Raw genomic sequence first — 14,952 nt, 5'->3', positions numbered from 1 at the left:
GGATATTTGACAGTCTCTACAAGATTTTCTAACTATCTAATTGTTTGTCTAGTTCCATTGGAGACCTCTTTTCCTGGGTAAGCTCAGATATGCCAGTGTCAATCCAAATTTGTAGTGTGGTATATATGGCTCTAATTATGTACACATGTTCTGAGCTTAGATACCTTCTGATATAAGAAATGTGGCGTGTATTGAATCTCTGATCTAATTTATAGCGTTCCTAGCTCCAATACTTGGTAGCTTCAATTACCCCCTTCATACATGTATAGAACATTCATGCCCACGTTCAAGTAACATAGTTGCCAACATTTCAAAAGTTTGAGTGTTTGTCCTGCTACTTTGTCCTCCACTTTAAGACATGGTTGTCTTATCTCTAGCAAAGCCAATTGGATCGAATCCATAAGAAAATAATAACAATAATGATTTTAGGGAAAAAAAATTTTGACATTGGACAATCAGTTAATCATGCTCAATTAATTTTGGTTATTATTATAAATTATAATATCAAACTAATAATATGATTATCATAATTGCTAATATAAAATATTAGGAATATTACTAATCATTAGGAATATTACTAATCATTAGGAATATTAGCTACTATAAAATGTATAATCAAATTAAAATAATAATATTCATAACTAATGATACATAAATGATATTAACATGATATTGTTATACAAATAATGATGACCATGATAATGACCATGACATAAAATTAGCAATATATATGTATTGTTAAGTAATAATCCTAACATAAAATCATTAATATACATGTCACTATTAATAATCAAAATAATAATATTATTGAAGACAATGATGATGATTGAATTAACTTAACCGTATTAATGACCAATAATATAATATTATATTAACAGGATACTCTTATCTAAATGACATGTATATCAATATGAAAAAAAAAAATCATCTAAGTTTAGGATAAATAATGTCTGTCAGATCATTACTGATTTGATATAAATATTAGTTATAATTAATATGACTATGTTAATTAATATCATTTGATTATAATTGATATGACTAATTAGTGTAATACTAATTTAACAAACAACATAGATATATGACTATTTTAGTTACTAATAATAAAAATCTGCATCCATTCCCTATTCCCAACCCAGCCTCACAACCTTGTTCCTTCAGCTATCCAGTTCATGTGGCAGCCTTTCTCTATCAGAGAAAAGCACCAGCAGAATCGAACTAACGGACACAATCCTCCTCCCTCACTGTGATGCTCCACATTTTGGTGGCAAGAACTCCATGTCTCCACTGTGTTTCACCATTTTGGCTGATCCATCAAACCTCTCTGAAAGCACCCAAACCCAAATGATTTGTACATATTTTATTCATTAACCCATAGTATTTCAGTTTGGTTACCGATTATGAATGAATTATCCTTAGAAATTGAATCAAACATATGTTGATTTCAATCAAACTGGGCTGATACATATTGAGATCACCCAAGTTTGCCACCTATGTTTTAAGTTAACAATACAACTTCAACGAAACATTCAAAGCCTGCTAATATCAATGCTAGCCAAATATTCTTATGTCAAAGAAAAATGGTGTAGATCATCTTAAATTTTAAATATAACAAGTTAGAGCATCATTAATAGCACCCGCTTTTTATATCAGTTGCAATGAAAAAAGTGTAATTAAAATATTTTTATATACAACAACCAAGCTTTATCCCACTAGGTGGGATCAGCTATATATATCCTTCTACACCATTGGACTCTATCCCCTACCATATCATATTTATATTTAAATAAATTTTATCTTGTCTTTTTTGGTCTACCTCATTTGATATGAAAATTTGTCATAGTTTCACATCACGTACTACAACATTTATTAGTCATCTAGGTACATGTTCGTACCATCTTAAACACGTCTCCCGGAGTTCTCTCTCAATAGGTGCAACCTCAACTTTCTCTCTAATATTTTCATTTCTTATATTGTTCATCCTTGTATGTCCCCACATTCACCTTAATATCCTCATCTCTGCAACTCTCATTTTCTTCTCATGTGCTCGCGTTATAGCCTAACATTCAACTTCATATAGCATAGCAGATTTAACCGCCGTTTTATAAAACTTTCCTTTAAATCTTAGAAATACTTTACAATCACAAAGGACACCTAACGCTCTCATCCATTTCAACCATCCCGTTTGTATTCTATGTAAAATATTTCTCAATCCCTCTATCCTTTTGCAAAATTGATCATAAATACTTAAAACTCTCTCTTACAACAACTCATCAATTAAAACATCTTTATATGCTTACAACAAATTTCCTGTCAATGCTGCAACAAACACGATGTAGATATATTATGTAGACAAGTTGTACATTATGAGCTTACTTAGGGCAATCCATAAAACAAGAAGCAGCAAGGAAAGGCAAGCATTCATAAAGCACTAAGCACTTTGCCATTTATGAAAACCTACCAGGTCATTGATATTTGATAGCATGATCAAAATGAGTCAATTTGGAAAAATTAAATGCAAGAAGCCCCATCCTTGGCAAAATCCTCAAGTCAAACATGTTAAGCATACCATTGCACTCGCCAGCGTGTCTCACGCTTTTCAATAACACGAAGGCATGCCCTCAAAGCTTCCACAGCTCGTTCCCTAATAGCCAATGTAGGATCCCTTAATGCAACCCATATGGCATCCACAAATTCAGGAACATGAACATTGAAAACAGTGGATGCATTTTCAGCCATTTCCTAAGAAAAAGAGAAGTTAAAACACTCTGAAAGATGGGTGTAAATCACAAAATCATAGAGGATCTGTTTGAATAGTAGAGCTAAGACCTTCTTTTTAAGAATCTACTGCTGATTGTAAATTCAAAATTATTTGAACACTTTCAGCATTGAAGACATCAACAATAATAGTAGTTGAGCCAAGAACTTTTCATTTAGAAAAAACAAAAGCCTATCTGTTAAAATTGTTAAGAAATGTGACATTCTGTTGATTATAATTTTAGAACTATTTAAAAAACAGTTTTATCATTGAACAAAACAACTATTTTCTTGGATATGAATATGACGACAATGGAAGTAATAGATCACAATCATAGGATAAGTACAACAAGAAGTCATAGGCAGCAACTTTAGGGATTATCTGGACTTTATCCTGCCACTCAATTATCGTATACAAACTGCTTATTACAAATTGCAATGTAAAATATGTGCTGGACTGCTGGGACTAAATAATATATAGATTGAAATATATATTCAAAGATTACTTATATATATCAGTGAGTTTATCGTCATTCCCCAATCTACATAGAATTTATTTGTAAAAAAATTATAAACTAAAAAAAGGATATTTTGTTTTGTTCAGTGACAAATAGTACTATCAGGTATAACTATGATTACTTTGAGAATTAGGACAGCAGCAAACCGACGATATTCAATTCTTTCACCGTGTAGCCAAGCAAAGGCATTTTTTATCTGAAAATGAAGACAAAATTGTCAATGAAGACAGATATACTTGTTGCAAATGCTAAAATACAAAAACAAAAATAGAAGAAAGAAAAAATCCAACCTGTCGCTCCACTTCGTCTGCAGTCATTGCTCCTCCAGACTTCACCAAGTGACCTAGTACTTCACTGGCAAGAATTAAGACTTCAGGATCACGCTTTACCTCAAACAAAATCCGCATGTAGGCAGTGAGCCTTGACACTTTGGAAGCACTTTCTCCCAATGAAACATCTATCAATTCATTAATGGCTCGTAGAGCACCTAAATTGTCAGCAACTTCATTGCTTTCTAAAAGATTAGCAATCCTCTCATAAAACTGATCCATGCACCGAGAAAAAGTTTCTCCACTGAGATCGCGGGCTGCTTCCTCAACATGTTTCTTTAGAGAAGCAGTAGCGCCGTCCTATACACAACAAGAAAAAGTGCTCAATAATGCATACTGACTACAAAGCTAATTCAAAAAGGCATCCAGCAGAAACTACTTCGTTCCTAAAATTATTTGATGGATAATACCACATCAAATAAAAGTTCCAGGTTCTATTTACAGTCAAATCCTAGAGGCATTCCTTCAATGACATTTTGGACGGTAGAATTACTAACCGTCAACACGACAACCTAGAAAGAAGAAGCTCGATTTTATAACTTCCAAATCGATAGGTATAAAGAAGAAACGCAGTGTTACAACGTCCGATCCAATAGGTTAACAAAGAAATTTAAAAAAAAAATCAACGTATTCCTGTCTTGCTACACAACGAATCTGAATCAAGCGGAGATGAGGAATCGAGTAACTGGTATGCTGCGGAGGTAGAGGAAACGAACACGGAATCATGTAACTAACATGGTCTGGAAGTAGAGGAAACGAACCTTGGGTGTGCCCCGGGTACAGAGATCGGCGAGGATGCGGTTGAGCGCGTCGGCTGTGCCGACGACGGAAGCAGCACCGCCGTAGCGTATCGGCGCGGCGGAAGATGCCATGAGTCGCGGGATCGGAGGCGGATCAGACGTCTGCCATGGCTAGGGCAAGCCAGGGAAGGGGGGTGGATGGAGAGGAGGGTTTTTGGCTCGCGGCGGAGCGTCCGGGTTGGGTGGTGACGACTGACGACGATGATGCTGCTAGGATGGCAATTGAGGGCGTGGAAATCCGTCGCGAATTATTAACCCCTTCACAAGTCGCACGACCTGACCTGACCTGATCTGACCAGCCAAGGGGCGGATTTGATGGCACTAAACTCGAGCTGGCCCCATGCCTACCTGGCATTCTGTGGGTGCTTAACATATTTTTTGGGTGTTCCTTTTTTATTATTATTATTATATCGAGAAAAGGATAGAAAGAGAAGATAAATAAAGAATATCTCCATTATTTCAATTTAAAAATCAAACGTAAATAATTTAATTTTATTATTATTAGTGTTTAGTTTTGTTCGATGAATTTAACTATTTTTTCCTTAGATAATTTAAATTAAAATATATATTTTTGCCATTTAAATTAAAATATATTATCCTGATTATGGCGCACTATAGAATATTTGACTTTAGTAGAATCAAAAAATTGAAACGTTGACAGCTGGGTAAAGAGCTACTACACTTTCAAATTTACCATATAGGTGAATCAAGAAAGATCATTTGCTTTCAGAATTAATTAGATCTGAAAGACCTAGATATATGGATTATCAAAACATAAAATAGTTAGGATGAAATATTTGTCACTTAAAATACTTGGATTTTTTTTCATTTTTCCGATTCAAATCTCAATTATGATGCACTACAAGTTATTTTTCTTCAGTGGAATAAAAAAATTGAGATGTAAATTATTGGACAAGGAGCCACTCACACTTCTGGATTTGACTAGTGGCCAGTGTGTATAAAGGTCGGGTTGTCCACTGTTGGTGTTGGGAGCTCGACATTTAATCTAGAGTATTGATATATGACAAAGGTTAAAGCTAGGTTAATTGTGATATAACAATGTATCAAGTGTGCATGTGTAGGTTACTTAACAAATATTAAAGTCTTAGTTGGGAGTAAGGCAGTGACTAAGTCTTATTGGAACTAGGTAACTAAAGACTTCATTGAATGTCAGGCATGAGGTAAGTTTTGGTTGGAACCAAGCAACAAAATCTTAGCTAGGTGTTAGGTGAATCAAGTCAAAGACAAGTCAGCTGAAGGTTGAAGGCTTTGTAGACAAAGTACTAATTGGGCGTTAAGTGAATAAAGTCCAAATGAAATCAGCTACGAGCTGAAGGCTTGACGGACAAAGTCTTAGTCGGGAGCTAGGTGAATCAAGTCCGAGTGGAATCAGCTAGGAGTCGAATACTTAGTAAATAAGTCCAAGTGGAATCAACTGTGAGTTATAGCTTGATAACTCAGACTAGATGAGTTAGTTGGAGGTTGAACATCTAGATCCAATGTAAGTGAGAGTAACTTTACACTTTCTATCTTACTTATCGCGTATAGCCACTGCAGGGAAGCAAGGTTCGATAGTTCCAAGCTATAGAAAGGAGTTTGGGGCGACTAACTGGTGATAACTCTTGACAAGGGAAGTTGGAGGATCTAGGTGACTATATTGGGTCTAGGTGATTATAGGATACAAGCAACTGAAACAACTTCCAAGTGATTGGATGGCGTTTATCAACAATCTGAATGAGTCAAGTCAATATTAGAGTTGACCTGTAAAATACCGGAAAAATAGGCGAATATTAATAAGGGAATTTTTTGAAATTTTTGGAAATTTTTCGGAGCTCGTATGGACGAGTTAACGGGGATGAAAAGGGGGCCCGGGGAAAAGCCTGTTTAGGCTACCCATTTAAGCGAGGAAAAGTTGGATTTATTTTTCTTTTTCTATTTCTTTTTCCTTTTCTTCATTTCTCGCCGTTTTCCTCCTCTCCGCCACGCGCCTTCTCATCTCCTCCGCCGAAAATCACCCCGTGCCCTAACCTCCTAGCGCCGGCGGTTCCTTCTCCTTTGAGTACAAGCTGTGGCAAGGGGAAATCTCCCCTTTTCTCACCGATTCTGCCCTAGATGCCGGTACTGAGCCGATCCTCTTCCCCCATTTCTACTTCTTCCTCGTCTCCACAGTCGCTCCTTAGCCGTGCCCTAGAACGAGCGCCGACCACTGTGCGGTGGATCTGAGCCACACCGCCGACGCCTCTTCCTTTGCAGAGTGTCGTCGCCGCACCGGACAGAGCCGGCGCCACTGCCGACCACCCCGTGCCGACGCCACCTTCTTCTTCCCTTGCCCTCTCTGCCTTCGTGTCGGCTGCCGTCTTCTTGTTGTGCCCTGGCGCCGCTGTCGACGCCAACAGACACCACCGGACCCTGCTAGTTCTTCACTGCCGGCTGAGGGTTGTTGCTCTTCTCGGTGACGACCACTGGACTTGAAGAGCATTTCGGCCACTGTTGCTTGCTTCCATCGCCGGAGAAGGTCAGGTAATGGTCTTGTTAATTACAACCGAGATGTAGATTTTGGTATGCTATTGTAAGGATTTCAATTGTGAGTTTTGGGAATTTGTTGTTCAATTGGCAGTGAACAGCAACATGAAGTAGTTCGTGTTGGATTTCTGACCATGAAGAGTATTGCTGATTTGAGAGTTGCTGATTGGAATGTGAAGCCAACACAAGAAATTGATGTAACATTGATGATCATGTTGTTGACCAAGCATCAACATGTTGGAGAACAATTGTTGGTCCTCCAAGTTGAACGTTATTGATTGGGTGGTTCTTCTAAGCAACCAAGTTGTGGTTCTGTGCTGATCAAGAGAGGGATGTGCTGCTCTTACTTCTTCGGCTATGTAGCACAATAGTAGTTTGGTGAAAAGAAGGTAAGGTGCTCGAGTTATTTTGGAAATTTGGTTACCGAATTGAAAATGATGTCTTGAGTTTCATTTTGATACGGACAGTGAAGTGCAGGTGATTTATTGGGTTCCAGCAGTTAATCATATTCCAGCAGCGATATCCCTAGCAGTGGATCATTATTAGGGACTATGAGTTTAAGGTATAGTTGATGTATCGAATTATTGATAAATTGGAGTACTAGATGCTTAGATTTATTAGGGTTTTACCCTAATTGAGTCTCAAGGATTTTTATTTGGTTATGCATTTGAGTTGTAGCTAAATAAAAATATATGTATGTTGGTGACACAGGACTTTGACGCGAGACGAGTATCTTGACGTCGGATTTGGACTGGATATGCTCCTTATATTTGAGGCGGGTACCTCTTGACTTATCTTTTATGATATTGTCATTGGATATGCATAGTATTTTATAACTACATGCAATGAACATGTTTGTCTTTGGCATGTCACTGTTTGATATCCATAGCATGTTAGGTTTGTCACCTGTGATGTATCCGTGCTTATATCTCGTGATTTGTTGCCATGATTATCTTGTTACCATGAGTATCTTAGTTTCTAGAGTGACATACCATGTTTTACTGAGGTTAGGACTAGGTTCTGGACTTTTGGTTTCAGTCATGTGTATCGAGATTATCTGATACTTAGGTTTTTATGCCATGACCGGCTTGTGTACCTCTATTTGTATATCACATATGATTCGTGTACCTAGACTTTGATTCTTTGATCTGTGTATATTGTTGGTACATATGTTATGGAAGGGAGATATGTTTAGGATCTAGGTTGTTATACCATAGAGGACCTGTATACCCTAGATCTGTGGATTTGACTCACTGATATTGTGGTACCCATATTATATATATGGATATGGTTATGTTGATCAGTTTATGACTATGCTTAGTGTCATGCATCATGATTGCATGCTGCGCGATTGTCGGCTCCACTATGGTTGAGCACATCGCCAGTTACATGTACTGCACACACCACCACTCATGGATTAGTGGTATATCGAGTGTGTGGCGGTTCTGTTTTGCTCCGTTGGTCGAGGACTCGGCATGGTAGCCGAGATTCCTTCTGTTTGGCTCACTGGCATTTAGTGTAGCGTAGTAGCCGAGACGGTGGACTCTGTTGGCTCCGTTGGTCGGTGACTCGGCATGGTGGCCGTGAGAGATACCTCCCGTCATTGTGTCGGAGTTGAGAGCATTGAGCTCCCCATTTATGATTTGGGGTCACAGGACGGGAGTACTCCGATTCCGTCCACTCGGTCACTCATCGGGAGTAGTGACGACAGAGTGCATTGTCATCCTACCCACTCGGTCTCACCATTTGTGTGAGATGGCTGACTGCCGGGGTGACCAGGACGCATCATTAGCATCATATGCATTGATGCATTTATATTCTTATGATTGTGTTTCCTTTTATTTGCTGCATTTTAGTTGGATGCATACTTTTGACTGCATACAGGATTATTGACACTTTCGGTTTGTGACCCTTTTATGCGGATAGGAGTTCTGGTGAGTCTGACTTCCTCGGTTACCTTTCGGTTTGCATATTCCTATATATGATTAGGGTATTCCATGTTTATTCTTTATTAGGTATATCTTACTACTCATGTCCATTGGTATTCGCTGAGTTGTTGAACTCACCCCCGTTGACACTATCTTTTTTAGGTACCAGGTTATTTATGGGGTCGCTTGGAGCATCCTGTCTGCTGGTCCCCATGTCACATCCGAAGACTTATCGGTTTTACGTATGTTTTGTTTGTTTTATGTATCAGTTTGTTTAGCTCTGTACTCTGGTTTTATCTTTGGAGTGTTGACGTTGTTATGTGGTATTTTGTATTTATGTTATTGGTTGTGTAAGTCTAGCCGGCTAGCAGTTTTGTGTTTTGGTTTTGGTACAGCCAAGTGGGCTGCTTTATTTTTAACTGCGTGGTTGTGTCAGCCAGAGGCTGAATTTGATATTAACTGCGTGGTGTTTGTTTCCTTTTATTGTTATTATTCCAGCCGCATGTGACTGAGGTATATAGTGCTTGTAGAAAAGTTTCAGATTGTCCGCCGTACAGGGGAGATGCTGCCGAAATTTCTTCGGACAGAGACTCCTCCGGGGCGTGACATGACCCCTCTCAGGTGACCGGAGGGCTTTCGGCAATCAGATAACCTCATTAACATATTATCTAACAGATAACAGTTGCAGTCATGTCAGCACCTTTATAGGCGATCGAGGAGGCTCCGAGCAACTGAAGGAGTACTATAAAAAACCTTCGAAGCAAAAGCTTGAAAATCACCCATCTACATAAAATTTACTCTTGTTCTCGTGCTCTAAGTGCTCTTTCTCCTTCTATGCTACGACATGCTATAATTTGTGCTTCATTTCTTATCAACAACACTTAGGCAACATTTTCATTATGTCGTTTTTTGTGTTTGTCATAATTTTTTTATTTGTGTTTAACTTTTAAAATTATTTTTCATAAGGTTTTCCCATCTCTAGAGGAAAATTAGAAATAAAAATCACATTTTTATAATGGTTATGTGTGTTTACATATCCGATTTGATTGATCAACTGCTTCCATGCTTAACTGTTAGCAATTTTTTTTTGCATACTTACATTATTTTACTTTATTTGATTGAATCAATCTAAACAATTTTATTTCTGTTGTGCTACTATGATTAATTCAATTATTTCTGTTATTATCTGCTCATTAAATTCGCAACCATATTCACCCCCTCTAGTGTCGAGTTTGATCCTACATCTACCTCTTGGATTAGTTGAACTGAAGGCATATTACTTGGATTATAAAAAAATATTTTCTTGACACATAATAAGGTAAACTTTAAAATAATGAGCATATATTTGTTGAATATTTTGAAATAACCCTCCTATAAGGAGTCAAGATAAACTGAATACTCTAATATTATGATATAATTTTAAAATTTAATTAAAAATAATTATCATCCATTTATTTTTTTATAATTCAATGGTTAGTTTACCTAGGAGAACGGGTGAAAATTTTTTACTATTTACTTTATTAAAATTTTGATAGATAAAAGAAACTTTATTCATCGACAATGATTTTAAAGCTGAAATTGATCACCACTAAATCAAGTAAAAACAACATATAGGAAAAAAATGATGCATGAAACTTTCTTCACTCACAAAATTATACACTATATATAATTAACTTTTAGGGCATGTGATTATTAATTTATTCATTTCCCTAATGTCCTTTCTAAATCCAAAGATATTGTAATATTATAGACGTGCTTAATATCCTCTGACATTAATTGGCGGAGTTCCTTGGCAATGTGTGGCAACATCAGGGGCGGATCCAAAAATAAATTTTAACGAGGGCTAACAGAAAATCTTTTGTAACATAATAAATATATTTAATAACAAAAAGTTAAATTTGACATCATAAAAAGATAAAATACTGAATTAATAAATTGCAATTAGGCTATTGCTTATTGAAGTATTGGTTAACACTTGGTGACATATCAGGTGGTCGTTGGATAAGAAAGAGGAGGTAACTGCATTCTGCGGCTTTTCATCTTTTGAAAATGCTATAATATTTGCTCATTTTCAATTGTTAAAAAGAAATCTTTCTCGATGTATACAACTAGACTGTCATTCATCCACTCGTCTCCCATTCTGTTACGTAAATCAGTCTTTATCGTCTCCATCGCAGAAAATACAATTTCAACAGAAGCGGTCGCAACTGGTAAAACTAATGTCATCTCAATCAGACGATAAACCAATGGATAAGCTTGATTTTTTAGAGTTTCAACAATTTTCTGAGCAAAACTCCCCAAATCTTCAATTCCAGAAAAATTTGAATCCTATCGTATATTATGAATGAAATTCTGAAGTTGTTGTTCAATAACTATACAATCATTTGTTGAGAAGTCCTCAGGATATAAATCACAAAGTCAAACAAGTTTCTGAACATTGAATTCAGAAAAAGAATTTCTTGGATGAAGACATGTTATACAACTAAGCAATTTTATGCCAACTTCTGAAAAACGAGTATTCATCTCTTGTATAACTGAATCAACAACCTAACATTGTAATTTGCAAAAAAAATAATTAATAAGTAAAAAAATCTTATTGATGAATATAATAATAATAAATTTTATTTTTTAGAAATAATACCTGATAGAAAATCTCCACACAATAATAATGTAAATTGGTGATGACTTGCCTTCTACGTCTACTACGACCACCAATCAAACAATTGTCTTTCATATACGGCACTGGGATCTCATTCAACTCACAAAATGTGTTGACTTTATCTGTAATTGTATGTCATCCATCTTCCCTAAATATTTGAAATTGATCTTTCACACTTTCAATCAAACTTATGGCTTGGACAATATTTTGATCCTTTTGTTGTAACACAAGTGACAACTCATGTGTCATTCCCAATATCATCTTCATCAAGTGCAATATGAAAACAAATTCATAATTTTTCATTTTCTGAATCAAACTTTTGGCAACCCCTCTACTATCAAAAGAACTAGAATCATCACAAATATTCTCCAACAATAGTATCACTGAAGGCCACATAGATAATAGACGACCCAATGTCAAGTAGTGTGATCCCCAACGAGTGTCTCCTGACCTTACTAAATTAGTTTCTTGATTTTTGCCACTGCCCGTACTAATGTCTCCACCCTCCAACATTGCAACAATCCTATTATGTTCAATTTGCCTAAGTTGATCTCTCCTTTTACATTATGCTCCCGTCGTATTGACAATCATAGTAACATAGTTAAAAAAAATCACTTGCATTGAGATTACTCTTGGTAACAACAATAATAATTAACTGTAATTGGTGAGAAAAACAATGAATATACCTTGCATATGGATTTTCTTGCAAAATGAGGATTTCAACCCATTGAATTCACCCCGCATATTTGAAGCTCCATCATATCCTTGCCCTCTCAGTCTAGATAATGATAATCCATGTTTCACAAATAAAGCATTGATAGCATCCTTCAAAGAACAAGAGCTAGTGTCAGATACATGTACAATTACAAGGAATCGTTCAATCACCTGGCCTCTTTTGTTCACATATCTCAAAACAACTCTCATTTACTCCTTCACTGAAATGTCTCGAGATTCATCAACCATTAAGGAGAAAACATTGTTTCCAATATCTTCGATTATGGAAAGTGTTATCTCAGAGGCACAAGCACGCGTAAGGTCTTTTTGAATTGCTGGAGAAATCATTTGATTGTTTCCGGGAGCATTTTGATTAACAACCTTTGAAACTTCCTCATTTCGTTGACTGTACCATTGAAGCAATTCAAGAAAGTTTCCTCTATTTAAAGAATTACTTGACTCATCATGTCAACGGAAAGACAATCCCTGCTTCAAAAGAAATCGCGTAACATCCAACATTGCTGTTAAACGGGTACGATAAGAAACCTCTATATCTCGCCCATGTGCTCGTAATATATTTGAAACACTATGTCTTTGATCTTGAAAAGATTCAAACTGTACTCTAGCATGATTGTGACAACTATCTACGGCACTATTATGCAAATTAAATCTTTCTAAAGCATTTTTCCAATTATTGAATCCCGTTTTTACAAAGGCATCTTCTTTATATCGACCTCCTTTATTTGATGGTTTAAAAAGATAACACCATAAGCAAAACGCCGCATCTTTTGATATGCTATATTCTAGCCATGGATATATTTTATACCAACTTTCTTGGAAACTCCTTTCTTGATTACCAAAAGATCTTTTTGGGTACATATGCCCAATTGGTTGGCAAGGCCCCCTAGTCAAGTACTCTTTTCGGACTTGATCTCGAATAGAAATATCAAACTCTTCAATTGATTTTCGTAATCCAAGATCACTAACAATATTATTTAAATCTAATTCCACATGAGATTGAATTTCCACAACTTCACTAGTATTAGGATCATTGGAAGAACCCTCGCGAAAACGTTTATGTTTAAAAAACCTCTCCATAATCTACATAAATAAATAATTAAAAATAAAGTCATGTATATGATGTAATTAAATTAATATTCACAAATTACAATTAATTTAAACCCTAAACCCCCTAGTTTAAATTGAAATAAAAAAGTAAAAAAAGAAATAAGAATGGTAAAAAAAATTAATCTTGAATTATGTGAATGACCTGAGCAGTGGTGGCCTAGTGGCTAGGGGCTTCCCAATAAGACAATGACTCTGCAAAACAAGTGAGAAAACAACATAATGAGTTTACTATTTATCTCGAATAGCACTGTGCCACTAAATAATATTAATTTTCATATTTGGTAATGGTAGTCAATAGAACAATTTAAAATAGAAAAGATTTTGAGAACAAAGTCACACACAACCCAATCAATGAATCAACCCAAGAAAAAAATAGTAGAGAAAAACATAAGAGAGGGAGACAGCGGACCTAGTGGGCGGCGGCTGCAGTCGGCGGGCGACGGATCGACATCCGACGAGCGACAGACTGGTCAGCGGTGGACTGGCAGACAATGGAATCAACACAAGAAAAAAAAACAAAACTAGAGAAAAAAACAGAGAGGGAGGCAGCGGACCTCGTGGGCGGCTGCTGCAATCGACGGGCGACGGACCGACGAGCCCAGGACTGGTCGGCGGCGGACTGGTGGGTGGCGGACCGACAGACAGTGGAATCAACAACAACAAAAAAGTATAGAACACGAACGGCGGGCGTCGGACTGGTGGGCGGTGGATCGACGGACAACAGACGATAGAACACGAACGACGGACTGCAGAACGAAGCGCCGACTGCTGAGGCGGATTCGCGATTCATGATCGCGAGAGAGAAAGCGCAATTGACGAAGACAAAAAAAAAAAAAATTATACGGATGACCTATTGCCTATTGGGCATTGGGCTGCAAAGGCCTTTAAATTTTATTTTAAAACATTTTAGAAAAAAATTGAAAACCTTGCTGCTTTGTTTTTGTCCAGTGGGCGATGCCGAGCTTTGCTGAATTGCTGCTTCGTTTTTGTCCAGTGGGCGACGCCGAGCTTTGCTGAATTGCTGCTTCGTTTTTGTCCAGTGGGCGACGCCGAGCTTTTCTGCTTCGTTTTTGTTTTTGCTTTGTTTTTGTCCAGTGGGTGATGCCGAGCTTTGTTGGATTGCTGCTTCGTTTTTGTCCAGTGGCGACGCCGAGCTTCTCACAGTCACTGGACGGTAAATCTTGACGACCGACGCCGAGATTTAATTTTATTTTAAAAAATCTAGAAGTTCGCTGCTTCGTTTTTGTCCAACGTCGAGCTTCTCACAGTCACATCGGACACCGAACTTCTCATCCCGGACTCCACTTTAGCTCTTTCTCCGGCAAATCTTGGCGATGGCTTCAGCGTCCTCCAGCCCTCGCCTAGATCCGCCCCTGCGTAGAATCATTCTACGATGAAGTTTTGCGATCAACATTGTGTAATAATCTGGTCAAATGTTTCTCCCTTCTTAACTTTGTTTGATTTCCTACCACAATCATTCTTCTCTGTTTCAAAAATCTCTTCCTCCAGGAAGAGAAGCAAAGAGCAGAGATGAATGTCACTTGTTGTTTTTTTATATGATTATTTTGAGGTTATGTTTCTTATTAGACTTTCATTGGT

General features: G+C 37.1%; 2 protein-coding genes across 2 annotated transcripts in view; both read right to left on the bottom strand.

The window, feature by feature from the left end:
• The window catches only part of LOC121983814 (serine/threonine-protein kinase TOR-like), a 48,274-nt gene extending 43,640 nt beyond the window's left edge, over nucleotides 1-4,634 (bottom strand). Inside the window, exons 1-4 of the mRNA XM_042536445.1 lie at nucleotides 4,363-4,634; nucleotides 3,563-3,901; nucleotides 3,394-3,468; nucleotides 2,567-2,739 (exon numbers count right to left, since the gene is read on the bottom strand). Of these exons, the coding sequence (XP_042392379.1) occupies nucleotides 2,567-2,739; nucleotides 3,394-3,468; nucleotides 3,563-3,901; nucleotides 4,363-4,473 (698 nt within the window). The 5' untranslated portion in view covers nucleotides 4,474-4,634. The remainder of the gene's footprint in view (nucleotides 1-2,566; nucleotides 2,740-3,393; nucleotides 3,469-3,562; nucleotides 3,902-4,362) is intronic.
• Nucleotides 4,635-10,904: 6,270 nt separating this feature from the next.
• LOC121987958 lies at nucleotides 10,905-14,143 on the bottom strand. The gene is made up of 6 exons (XM_042541658.1): nucleotides 13,908-14,143; nucleotides 12,448-12,631; nucleotides 12,198-12,336; nucleotides 11,494-11,633; nucleotides 11,277-11,399; nucleotides 10,905-11,180 (listed from the first exon to the last, which is right to left on the bottom strand). Exons 1-6 carry the CDS (start codon nucleotides 14,141-14,143, stop codon nucleotides 10,905-10,907), a joined length of 1,098 nt encoding a protein of 365 aa, XP_042397592.1.
• Between the last annotated feature and the right edge of the window lie 809 nt (nucleotides 14,144-14,952).

This window comes from Zingiber officinale, chromosome 5B, assembly GCF_018446385.1.
Source record: "Zingiber officinale cultivar Zhangliang chromosome 5B, Zo_v1.1, whole genome shotgun sequence".
Classification (NCBI taxonomy): domain Eukaryota; kingdom Viridiplantae; phylum Streptophyta; class Magnoliopsida; order Zingiberales; family Zingiberaceae; genus Zingiber; species Zingiber officinale.
Note: the sequence above shows the minus strand (reverse complement) of the source record. Positions and strands in the feature narration are given on the sequence as shown.

Excerpts from the sequence above, each read along its gene's own strand:
- LOC121987958 (XM_042541658.1), bottom strand. The coding sequence starts at position 14,143 with ATGAATCGCGAATCCGCCTCAGCAGTCGGCGCTTCGTTCTGCAGTCCG. Across the intron at positions 12,632-13,907 it reads TTGCAGCAGCCGCCCACGAG|TCAACGAAATGAGGAAGTTT; the intron begins GTCCGCTGCCTC and ends TCAATGGTACAG. Across the intron at positions 11,634-12,197 it reads CAAGAAAATCCATATGCAAG|ATAAAGTCAACACATTTTGT; the intron begins GTATATTCATTG and ends ATACAATTACAG.